Source organism: Rattus norvegicus, chromosome 2 (assembly GCF_021556685.1).
Source record: "Rattus norvegicus strain SHRSP/BbbUtx chromosome 2, alternate assembly SHRSP_T2T, whole genome shotgun sequence".
Taxonomy (NCBI): Eukaryota; Metazoa; Chordata; class Mammalia; order Rodentia; family Muridae; genus Rattus; species Rattus norvegicus.
Genome location: NC_141535.1, coordinates 171,658,790 through 171,671,931, shown reverse-complemented (window position 1 = coordinate 171,671,931; position 13,142 = coordinate 171,658,790). Strand labels below are relative to the sequence as shown.

General features: G+C 39.3%; 1 protein-coding gene across 28 annotated transcripts in view; it reads left to right on the top strand.

Annotated features, from left to right (window-relative positions):
* The window catches only part of Arfip1 (ARF interacting protein 1), a 79,381-nt gene that overhangs the window by 19,444 nt on the left and 46,795 nt on the right, over positions 1-13,142 (top strand). For 13 of the 28 annotated variants that reach the window (NM_021763.3, NM_001446610.1, XM_087631936.1 and 10 more), the window contains 1 exon segment: positions 7,974-8,075. In NM_021763.3, coding sequence (NP_068531.1) covers positions 7,983-8,075 — 93 coding nt within the window. In that variant the 5' untranslated portion in view covers positions 7,974-7,982. 28 annotated transcript variants of the gene reach the window in all.

Sequence of the window (13,142 nt, the reverse complement as noted above, 5' to 3'; positions counted from 1 at the left end):
GTGTGCTGCTTTGTAAGCAGGTGCTCCCTGCAGCAGAGTTTCTTACACTGGAAGTTCTCACAGCACCACAGTGAGGCCTTGCCTATGTTTGGAAGTCTTTCTCATCTTCTTCAACTGCTGTAAATCTGCCTGAAGCAACTGAGTCTGCAACGGAGAAAACTTTAAACACTGTTTGGAGAGGAAGTAGAAAAGGAATCGTTCTGTAAACTCTTGTTGGTTTGAAACCACAGAAGGTTTAAGAAGCGACTAGGAGCAGTGGGGAAAGTTCCCAGACTGGTTATGAGGCATCCTGCGAGCAAAAGGTAATAGGGCTTGATTTTGTAGCTTTCTCGTCCTTGGTGGAGGTTGATGCTGCCTAGACTGCAAAGCCTCGGTAATAGATGGGAGAGTGGTTGAGGCAAACATTTCATATTAAGAGAGGAGTCTGGAAAACTTGCACCTCTTGTAACTGAAGAAGCTGTTTGATGGTGGGGTTAGAGAAGATCCTGAGGAACACCACCTTACAGAGTACTTTGAAGAATATAGGAAAATTGATATTGAAATAATTCTTGACAGGCAGTCTGGAAGGAAGAGGGACCTTGACTTTGCTACATTTATGACCATGATCCTGGAAATAAATTGTATTGCAAAATATCATACCATTAGTGGTCACAACACAGACGAGAGAAAAGCATTACCTAGGCAGGAAATGCAGGAATCTCAGGTTCTAGGAGTGGAAGTGGAGGTGTCTAGTGGGAGGAGCCAATATGGAGCTTCTTCCTGTGGGCTTCAGTGTATAAATTGGAGAGGATGAGAGTTGGGAAGAACATCTTTAGGTTATTAAAACCACAGTGCTTGCTGGGCAGCGTCAGTGCATGCCTTTAATCCCCGAAGAGTCAGGCTCTCTGCTGTCTCTGTGAATTTGGTGAGTTCCAGGACGCAGAGAAATACTGTCTCCAAAAACAAACAAACAAACAAAAAGCAAAAACAACAAACAAACAAGACCAAAAAACAGTGCTAAGGAAACCCTGGTCTTGAGTATGCACAAATCTGAAGTGATGTGGCTGAAGACTCCAGAGTTCTGAATGGCCTGGACTGTTTAATAACCTTATCTTACTGTGTAGGCAGAATTGTTTTAAAAAGCCTTCAAGACAGTGTCTTCTTTTAAACTTTTGCTTGTTCCTAGTATTTATTTGTAAGAGTTTAGAAGCATTCCTTCCTTGGTAATTTTATATTTGTTTCAGGTGATCCATGAGACCATTTTCTCAGACTTTTGAAAACTATTAGAATCATGGTATATTAAGACAGTGTTTTTCCTTTAAAAAACGCAAGCATATGTGTAGAGATAGGAAGCCGTTGACATTTATGACTTAATAAACAATTCTGAAAGGAAAAAATGGTGAAATGTGACTTTCAAAATCTTGTTTCCCCCAAATAAATCATCAGATTATTGAATTATGACTACATCCAAATTACACCTGTTTCAGATGTAAAGCCTAGTGAGTTTTGACAAATGCATAAGGTGGCAGTCCCCAATCACTGTCACCGTACAGAGCATGCTATCACCCAAACTTCCTTGTGCCCTTTTTCAGCAACCCTGCCCCACCTCTCCTGGGCAGCCGCTAATCTCTCATGACAGAATGGCTTCTCTATGTAAACAGACTCTTACAGCATATGATTTCCATGCTTGTTCAGCTTTTTCACTCAACATGTTATGAGATTAAGCAGGAATGGTGTGTGTTGTCAATTAGTTACTGCTTTTGTTTAGTAAGGAATATACCATGGTATGGATAGACCACAATTTATTCTATTCATTAAACTCTTGGCAGACATTTTGTTTCATTTTGGAGGTTTTATGAATAAAGCTGCCATGAGCAAATATATACAAATGAGGATATTTGTTTTAATTGTATGTGTGTGTGTGTGGGGGCAGACTTCGGTGTAAAATAGATAACATGCACACATGGGTGAACACACACTCAAATATATACAGAGTGACATTTTTTTCCAGTCTGTGACTTGCATTTTTTAATTTTTAAATAGCTTCTGAGATTTTAGTTTCTGTTATTACCATTGTTTTTAACACAGGTGCCACTGTTAAACTGTAGCCAGCCTAAAACTTGCCATACAGATAAGGCTGGCCTCTTGTTCACCGAGAGTTGCCTGTTTCTGCCTCCCAATTGATAAGCATTCACTATCATGCTGAGCTTGGAGATTTAGTGTTGATAAATTGCAGGGTTTAATTGTTTTTATTCAGTTATCTTTAAGCTGTGTGTGTGTACAGTGTTGTGCCACACCAGAAGAGGGCATCAGATTCTGCCCAATGTGGGTCCTGGGAACTGAGCTCAAGTCTTCTGTGGGAGCATTGCACACCCTAAACCACTGAGCCATCTCTCCAGCCCATTTGTACTTTTTGTGTGTAAGAAATGTTGACTCCTCCAAGGACTCAGGATTCTTCCACTCATGACACCAGTGGTACTGCTTCTTTCTTTCTTATCATTGCTACTACTATTAGTATTCCTTTTTGAGCCAGTCATGTAATATTTACTCCTTGAATCTAGCTTTGTTTTGGAAAATTAACTCTGACGTTTATAACAGTAGTTTATACTGTTCTGTTGATATACAATATTCTTTTATATGACTGTATTACCATTTTATTTGATCAGTACTTGGATTTATTTCTTGGCTCTTAAGATAAAATTGCTTATGAACGCTCTTATACTTGCCTCTAATAAACATATGCATTTTAGGTATATTTCTTAGGAATAGAATTATGAAGTTATTGGATAGGTATACACTAACTAATATTATTACTAAATACTTTCCTACCATGATTTTATTAGGTTTTCTTTGTGTCAACACATTTTTGGTGGGAATTTACCATTTTTTTAAATAAAAATTAAGCTAAATAGGCAGTTTTTAACGCAAACTTTAAATATGAAATTCATCCATTTTACAAATACTGTTGCTTCGCACATTGGGTAGCATTTGGTTTTGTCAGCCTGAGTTGTGGCCATTCTAATGCATGTGTAAAGCTATCTGACATGTTGTACAAGTACTAAGTTGCCCAGTACTAAGTTCACAGGACAAAGTTCTAAGTACCCTGGTTCAAAGAGAAGCCAAGTTTCCGGTTGAAGAAGCAGCATGTGAAATTCCTGGTCATCCATGTGGCAACTCAGAGGGGCTCATCACTAAATCGTGATCTCCCTGGAAGGGTTACAAACTTCCCAGGGAGTTCCGAGGTTGGGAACCATGGCTTCTTGAGGCCTTGCTGTATACTGTAGGGATAAAGTCCCAACTCTAAAAGTGTCATTAATTATATCCCCTTTAATCTACCCTAGCTTTATTCCATTGAAAGAACTCAAGAAGCTAGAGCCTGGAGCTGTAGGCGTGGTTCCGAGGCTCCACACTCTTGCTGCTCTTGCAGAAGGCTCACATTTGGGGCTCACAACCACTGTAACTCTAGCCCCATCATAATGCCCTCTTCTTGCCTCTGTAGGTACCCGAATCTATAAGCACACATAGGCATAATTAGAATTATCATTAATTGTTTTAAAGAAGCAGCTAGTCTCTGTCTTCTGCTTGTTGAGCTGCACCGCATAGTTATTCTCTGGGTCGGGCCCACTCAGTTTTCTGATTTTACATTACTCTTTGTATTATAAGGTTAATCCTGTTTTAAAAGTATATTAACTACATATGAGTCAATTACATATCAATTACTATAAAAATGAATGTCCTTTCTGCCAGCATAAAAAAACAATAGTCATGTAAAGTATTTGACCAACTTTGATCTCTTCCTTAACACGACAATGAACTTAAAATGTGCTTAGACTTGTCAGAACATGAAAGAAAAGAGGCACGACTTGGTGTCCCCTTGTAAAGTAGAAAATAGAAAGCGTGATCAGCTTCCATTCATCGCCAGACAAGTGTATTGACTTTTAAAAGTTTGTTTCCATAGATCCAGCTAGTACGTGCCATATACTCATTCCCTTACCAGGAATTAATTCAGCAGTGTAGACAGTGGATGTGCTGGCCTGCAGAAGTTGATTATCACGTTTTAAAAAGTTTGTAAGCCAGCTCTTACTTCTTAAGTTTTAACTGTATGAATTTAAGATTAGGGTCTGGAGCGATGGCTTGGTGATGAACACTTGCTCTCAGTGCCCACATTAGATGGCCAAAACTACCTGTAATTCCAGATCCAGCTGATCTGATCCCTTTTCTCGGCCTCCATGGGCACCACATATGTATGGCATGCATGCACACAGCTACACAGAAATAAAAAATAAAAATGATTCTTGAAACCTACAACTAAATAAATGTTTTTAAAACAAAGGTAATACAAAACTTACTGGTTCTGAAATATTTTCTATTATATGTGCTCAAGTTATGTTATATTTCAATAGCAGAAATGCTATGTTGTATTGTACTGAACATCTCTTTTTTTGCTCTGAATTCAGTGAGATCGTGTCAGAAACTTGAGAAATCAGCCTTACTTAGTGTGGTTACCATAACAATAAACATTAGCAATCCAATAAGATTGGCTGTATTTTAGCTTAGTTTTCAAGGAGATGTAGTTAGTTGATTGTTGTGGAAGGAGTGGCGGAGCTGACCACACTGTGTCCGCAGTCAGGAGGCAGAGCGATTAGACTCAACTCCTTTTCTCCTTTTCAGCTCTGGAGTCTTCTCACCCTTGGCTCAGTTTACCTATTCTAGATGAATTCTTGCATTTATGCCCAGAGGCTTGACTCGTAGGTAACAGTAAGTGTTAACTATCATAGTGGACAAATTCTTTGCCACTGAGTGTTAGCTCATTCCATGGGCTTACTTTTTGTTTTGCTTTTTTTCTTTTTCCCTGTCACTGAGATTTTCAATGTTGTAAATATTCATTTTTTGTCAGGTGTCATAACACACTCCTTTTATCCCAGCACTTGGAGATGGCCGAAGATACTTAGAGATCACCCTCAGCCTGAGGTCTGGGAGAGAGCTCTTGTCTCACACAAGCAAACAAACAACGGGAAAGAAGAACCACAACAGCAGAAGTAAACATTCACTTTAATCAAAAACAGTAGCTTCTAGGTCTTCATTAGTTTCAGCATCTCAGACTAGATTGGATTTTCCCTGGGAATATATTCTTGGAATTTTCTTGATTTTATTTTATGTTTTGATTTGTATTCTGGACATTGTGGATTGTGGTGGTCTGGATAAGAATGGGCCCCATAGGCTCATATATTTGAAAGCTTAGTCACCAGGGAGTGGCACTGTTTGAAAGGACTAGGAAGATTAGGAGGTGTGGCCTCGTGGGAGGAAGCGTGGTGGGGGTGGTCTTTGAGGTTTCAGAAGCTATACTAGGTCCAGTGTTCCTCTGCCTGTAGATGAGGCCGTAGCTCTCAACTACTTCTCTAGCTCCACGTCTGCCTCTGTGCTGCCGTGGTCCCCAGCAGCTAACAGACTAACCCTCTGCAACTGTATGCAAGACCCCAGTTAAGTCCTTTATTTCTAAGAGATGCTTTGTCATGATGTCTCCTCACAGCAGTAGAACATTGACTGAGATAGGAACACGGAGATATGGAGAGTGCAGTCTGTTAGTTTTCTCTCTGATATTATTTCCTTTGGGTAATTTTCTCAGTAGGAGAAAATTTTGACTGTGATATTACATTACAAACTGTTCTTGATTGTGATTCTTTTATCTAGATCTTTTCTGTTTGGTTGTGTTCCTTTGGGTCTGTCAATTCCAACAAAATTCAAGGGTTAGAGATGTAGGTAGACAGAATTTGAGTTGACCTTACTAGATCTGTCCTTTCCTGGATTCTCTTTCTCCTCCTCTTTTTTCCTAGCTTTCCACTAGTTTAAAAAGGCCTGCTTTATCTACATGTTCCCAGCCAAAAGTAAGGAGATTATCCGCATTTCATATTTGAGATTCTATGGGATGTATGTACAAATATATGCATAGAGATAGAGAGAGATACAGGCAGGTGGACTTTTCTGTTCTTTTTCTGTGTAAAACATCATTTATTGACCAAATGCTGTCACACTGTTTCTGGTAGCTGTGGTAATGAGTGGATCCTAGGCCTGAGTCATACCACGGTCATACCAGTCATGTTTCCAGATGCACACTTCAAAGGACAGTTAGAGTATAAGTGCCATTGTCTCTGAGTAGTTCTGCTCAAGGCAGTTGGGGAAAGGAGACTATGCTGCCACAACGTGGGAGACAGCAGGAAGTTTAGACCTTAGGGTGACATCTGTGAATGTTGGGTTGCCAGGAAGGTCATTTGATAAGCAAAGCATAGAGGAATCCTTTCCCTGCTGTGTAAGGGGTCAGACAACATTAGAGTCTGGTGCTGGGTTATTCTACCATTGGATTGGTATCTGTTGCTCAGGGCCATCTGTGCTCTAATAGGCAGGAGTCACCTGTAGATGATTGATGCCGGTGTGCACATATGGGGGAAGGGCCGAGCAGATATTCGGGAGGGGCCTTTGTCTTTGGTGAGAGATGAGAGAAATGATGAGCTGGTTCTAGGTAGAAAGAGGCAGCTAGCTCCTCAAGACTATTTTCATGGAGTTTCCCTCCCGTTCAGGTTGGGTTAGCGATTTCCACTCAACTAGACAACTGAGGATAGGAGAGGAAGCTTGTTTAGATGGATGTCTTAGAAAACAGGACTCATGCAGTTGAGAGCTCAGTAGGGGTTTTTGTTTGTTTGTTTGTTTGCTTTTTCAAGACAGGGTATCTGTGTAGCCCTGGCAGTCCTGGAACTTGCTTTGTAGACCAGGCTGGCCTTAGAACTCAGAGATCCACATGTCTCTGCCTCCCAAGTGCTGGGACTAAAGGTATACCACCAACAACAACCAGCTAAGGCCAGAAGGTTTTTTTTGTTTTCGTTTTTGAAATCTCTTTTTAAAAAAACTTTCAGAGAATATTCAGTGATTTTCTTTTTCCGGTGTTAATGATCAAATCCAGAGTCTTGCTAATAAGTTTCTTAGTTGCATTTTTGATTTAGGTCTGTAGGTTAACTGTACATGTATACACACAGTTATAATTAGTTGTTCATTATGGTTTTGGTAACCACAGTGTAAGTGAGAGAGAAGCTAGACTCAGGTGTCTGCATTAAAACACATGTCCATTGGAATGTACTGTCTGTCCCTGACAAATACTTATCCCATGGTCATTATTTTAGTGGCTATCCATGTTAAAATATAAGGGATAAGTAACACTTTTAAAGACATCAGTGACTAAGAAACAGTGGGGAGAAAGATGGTCATCAGTTCTCAGTGGAAAGTTGAATAGCTTGGTTTACTTTGAAGGTTTCAAAAATTTAAAGTTGGTGATTTTTAAATAATTTAAGATTCTTTGTATAAAATTCTCATATTAATTTGTCAACCTTAAAGTCATTGTTGAAGTACAACTGCTTTAACAGTAATAATTGATGTTCTGTTATTGTTTAATCTCTGAAAAATTGTACTTCATATGGTTATGAAATTAAGGAGTATGTTTTTAACTACTGCTTTGCTTTTTGAACCATCACCCAGAGGATAAAACTTTTGTTCTTCTGGTTCACATATTTAAAACTTTTGTTATATTAGGAAAAGTTTTTCTGTAGATAGCTCAGTTTGAAGTCCATTAAGTAGGGCAAGTGAACTCTCTTTGTATAAGTTATACACCACGCATGACTTTATGAAGTATTTCTTCTATTATGAGTGGTGACCTACCATATTCTAAGAGGCAGGGAGGATGCCCCTCTCATTTTTCACCTGTAACTTTTCTGTAAATCAAGGAATTTAGAGTGAGTGCGAAGAAAGCATCCACATACATTTATTTTGTTGTATTGCCATCATGTTGAATATATATGAAATAATATGTGGCTAATATATCAAGTTATAAAAAGATTGGTAGACAGTAAGTGTATATGAATAAGTCTTAAAATGTGCCTTTTATAGTTTTGCATTAGTATAGATTTTTCTCTTCTCTTTAAAAAAAAAATTTTTTTTTTTTAATTTAGGTGTCTGCCATGGCTGAAGAATCCCCCAAAAATTCTGCAGCGGAAATTCCAGTAACTAGTAATGGGGAAGTTGGTGATGCCCACGAACATGGCTATAATAGGGTAAGAACACTTTACTTTCTGTTAATGCAAAAATCATGGCAAATTTCGCTAATAATCTGAGGTTATCATGAGGAATATTGGATAGGCTGTGGCACTGATTTGTCAGGGTTGAGCTCTTGTGCTATAAGCTTTGCTATTAGCTCACTAATAGAGAACCTACAGAAAAACCCTAAAAATTTATGTCATTAACCAGAATGACAAATGTATCTTGCAGTTTTGGCATATAATTTTATATAGTTTTTATTTTACTTTCATAACTTTCATAGTATTTTACTTTTAAAATATTATTTATAAATATCAATATGTCCTTTAAAAATATAGCACCATCTAACTGCTTTTTTAAAAAGCACATAATTTCTAGGAGGCTGGTTTTGATTTTGCTGTCATTTGTTGTTTTGGGTTGCTGTGATAAAGTACCATGACCAGAAGGGGCTCATGGAAGAGAGATTATTTTGGCTGTGGTTCCGCAGTGGATGGGCAGTCCTGGCGAGAGGTCGGAGCAGGAAGCTGGCTGATCAAATTTCTGTCCACACATAGGAAGTGTAATTTAGAACAGGAGGTGTGGTGAGGCTGTAAGCCCTCAAAGCTTGTCCCCAGGCTCTGCCTAAAGGTTCCATAACCTCCTCAAACAGTGCCATCAACTGGGGACCAAGTGTTCAAATACATGAGCCTGTGTGGGACATGTCTCATTAGAACCACCAAAGCTGTTAGCGTCTGAAAGTGGCACAGTTAACTCAGAAAGAAACTGAAATGACTGTGGTAAGCATAGTGTCTCTCTACCACTGCGAGACAACCTTAGCCTGGTGAAATTAACTTTGCTCTGCGTCCAAGTTCAGTTTAATGCATTCTAAGAAAACCGTATGAGACTGGAAATAATTTGGGTTCAAATTTCAGCTCTGTCATTTCTAACAGTGTAACCTTGATAGCATTTCCAAAAACTATTTACTTTTATTAGGATATTAATAGTGAGTAAGATGAGTAATGTGCCTGAAAGTCAGAAATGATAGTGATACTTTGTATTTCTGAGATGAAACATTCTTCTAATGACATTTGATACAAGTGTACAACTTTACCTAATATGGTTTCTGTGGTCTTAAAAGGTTAGTTTTGTTTTGTTATGCTATTTGTTTGCTTGCTTAGATAGAATGTCATTGTGTAGCCCTGGCTGGCCTGGAACTCCTGAATTCTGGAATTAAATGTACACAGCAGCATGCCTAGCTCTGTGTGTGTGTGTGTGTGTGTGTGTGTGTGTGTGTGTGTGTGTGTGTGTGTGTGTGTGTTTTCATGAAAGGTTGAAAGTTTTAAATTATTTTGTAGTTCCCATATGTTTCTGTGTCCTACTTAAGAATGAAATCTTTTGTCCTTTTATGGTATTTTAGTTCAGGACTCTGAGTTGGTGTCAGCTCACTGTCAGTTGTGGGGCTGTCTTTGTAGGCGCCAGCGGCAGCTTCGTTCTCTACCGAGCAGCTTCCTCTTCATCGCTCAGCGTCTGTAAGGCTGGAGAGACACTCATGCTGGTTGGGAACTACTGTTTTAGATAGACTCTGTGGTAGTCTTCAAGCCTGAGGTTTATCTTAGTATTTTCCACTGCCAGGACAGAATACTTGGGAGTGAATAGTTTATAAAGAAAAGAGGCTTAACTAATCCACAGTTCTAGAGGCAGGGAAATTCAGGATTGTGCTGTCCTGTAACCTGACAGATAACATCACATGGGGAGAGGGTGTTTGTGAGTGCTAACTTGGAGTGCATGTGGAAGGGAGAGAAGACAGAATTGCTAAATAGTGTATAACAACATGTTCTTGAGAGAATCAGTCTCATGAGAAAGCCGTTCTTGCCTCTCAGAAGCCTCACTTTAACATTACAGCATAAATGGCAGCATAAATTTTACTAGGCACAGACCACATGTACACTAATTATTTATTTTACTTGGCAAGTACTTTAATTTGGTTTCTGAGCATGTGTAGTATAAAATAAGGTAACTGATGGAAGACTTAAGATTCTGAGCACATAATGAAATCTTTTACCTCTAAGATAAACCTGCATGATAAGGAAACTCAGGTTACTGTCATCACCTGCTGCCAATTACCTAATAAATACCTATTAGCACAAATACTCATTGTACCAACATTTTAATCATTTTTCTTCCAAGTTTTGATATCTACTTTAGCAAATTTACTCTGTGAATATTTATTAAGTAGCTGCTATCTATCACACAAGGCACTGGGCATAGAGCAATGAAAGAATGCCTACTGCAGGAGGATTGATGCCCTCAAAGCCTGTCTGAAGGTGAACCATCTCAGCATTGGGAGCAGACGCAGGGGGATTGCTGCAAGTTCTAGGGTAGCTTATTTACATAGTAAGTTATGGGCTACAGAGTAGTACGATTCTGTCTCAGCAGAAACAACAGAAATACCTAATGGAAGCAGCAGACCTGTATTCAGTGAACACGCACTATATTCAAAGCATGGCAGGAGTAACCTCAGTGGTGGAGTGTGGTCAACGTCCTCAGTGCAAAAGTAAAATAAAAAATCGAAGTTAGGTTGGAAAAGTCACCACAGCCTGTTCTTTTTCCTTAAAACTTGTTGTTATTGGAGTCTGGCTCGTACAGAGGGGAAACGCTCCAGTGTGAAGTGTATAGATAGCTCCAGGAAAGCACCACTGAATAAAGATTCAGAGTTCCCGGGAACTCGGACCAGTCCCTCATTGCTAGGCAGTATGCTCCCCCTTTCTGGGAGGGGCGCCACTAATGTAACCTGTCTAGATTGATTGATTGACTGATTATTTATTTATATATATATTTATTTATTTGTGTCTGGTTAGTTGGTTTGATGTTTTGAGACAGGGTATGTAGCCTATGTAGCCTAGGCTGTCTTCAAATTTGTGACCCCCTTTCTCAGTCCCCAAATACAAGATGTGCAAGCATGTCTCATCAGTGGGCTGCTTTTTACTGCCCCTTTGATTATAAGTGGGGTTGTACAGTTGGGACTTTGTGAACTCACTTTCACCAAACATCTGCGGCTCACTTGTATTGTTGTTTGTAGCACGTTTTGGTCTTTAAATGATATTTTTCTGTTTGTAATCTGTTTTTGGTCAGTGAATGTTAGGATATGTCTAGTCCTTATCCATTATGAATAAAATTGCCTCTCCCACGTCTGTACAGATGTTTGTTGTACACAGTCAACTTCTGAAGGAGCAGAAGTGTACAGTGTACACAGACGTTGACAGTTTCACTAGCAGTGAGCGATTGAGAGTTCTAGTTTTCAGCATCTTAGATAGTTCCTCATATTTGACGTATAATTAATTCCATCTTAGCTGTTCTTATAGAGGTTGAGTGATAACCTATTATCCGTTTCTCTGATGATTAATGACATTGAACAGTTGAACCACCGTGTGGGTATTGTCTTTTGTGAAATGACTTTTCTATAGTGCCAGTGTTTTAATTAGGTGTGAACCTTTTTCTGAGTAATTTGTAGAAATTTATATTCATTCATATGGGCATTAGGGAGAATCTTTAAACATAACTGTGGATGTTTTAGTTGCTTTTCTGTTGCTGCACTAAGATACCAAGAGCAGGGCAACCCACAGAAGGTTTATTGGGCTTCAGAGTGGAAAGGAATGTGACGGCAGGCAGGCAGGCATGGTGCTGGACAGCAGCTGAGCAGAAGGATCTAACTGGGAATGCTGCAGAATATTGGGAAATTGCAGAGCCCACCCCCAGTGACACTTCTTCAGAAGGCCACACTCCTAATCCTTCCCAAACAGTTAAATAAATGAACCAGTGGAGGTAAACAGCTATTTTAAAAACAGTATAGAAATTCCTTTAAAAACTGAAAACAGATAGTTGAAGTAGAAAAGAAACAGTTTCATCTCAGGGAGTATAATAAATAAAACAAAAGTTGTTATTTCTAGTTATTTCACAGTGTTATTTCTAGTAGACAAGCTATAGAAACAACCCAGGTGTTTGTTAGGTTGACTAGGTACAGAAAACAAATACACATACACATATTTCTGTACACAAACACACATGCGCACACACACACACACACACAAGAATACCATCTGTCATTAAACCAAGGAAACCATGAGTGAGCATGGTGGTAAATATTCTTGAGACTTTAGTCCTAGTCCAGTCTAGGCTGCACCGTGATACTTGGTCTCAACACCAAGGGAGAGATGGTGAGGGAGAATATGACTATGAGAATGAGTGAAGAGTCTTGTCTTCTGTTATAGCATGGGCTAACCGGGAAGGTATCTGTCTATGCCAAGTAAGGTAAGTCAGATACAGAAAGGGAAGTATGTATGATCTCATTTTTGTAGTGAAAGTTTCTTCAAACTTTCGTCAAAAACCTCAAAATCATAGAAAAAGAATGGGAGTGTGGATCCTACCTTCTCCCATAAAGAAGCTCACACCATAATGCTTGCTGCTGTCCACTCTTTAGTGTGTCGTGAATCTCTTACATATTTGATATGCTTTATTTAAAATTAACCTTAGTTCGCTGCCTTTCCTCAAGAGTGGAAACAATATTTCCAGGCATCTTTTGACAGTTTCCAATGTATTTATACTCACGCTCTATTAGGCATACGCTAACCTAAATGTTAGTTGCTTTCTTGTTTCGTTTTTCAAGTTAATCAACAGGAAATTGTGTTTAACCTCAAATCTTTTAATAAAAGTGAAATTTTAGAAAGAAAGGGTGAAATGCATCAACTGGTGTTAGACTATAGATGTTTATAGAACAGCAAAACAGTCTCATGGGGCTGGATCCCTGAGCAGATTTCAGAGATACATACATACTTCTTCCTTTATGGGTGTTCATTTAGAATCTTGTAGTACCTTTTTTCTTGCCTTGGCATGATAGTCACTGTCTTTGTCAGGGTGTCTATTGCTGCAATGAAACACCATGACCAAGAAGCAAGTTGGGGAGGAAAGAAAGGGTTTATTCAGCTTACACTTCCACATTGCTGTTCATCACCAAAGGAAGTCAGGACAGGAACTCATACAGGGCAGGAACCTGGAGGCAGGAGCTGATGCAGAGGCCGTGGAGGGTGCTGCTTACTGGCTTGCTTCCC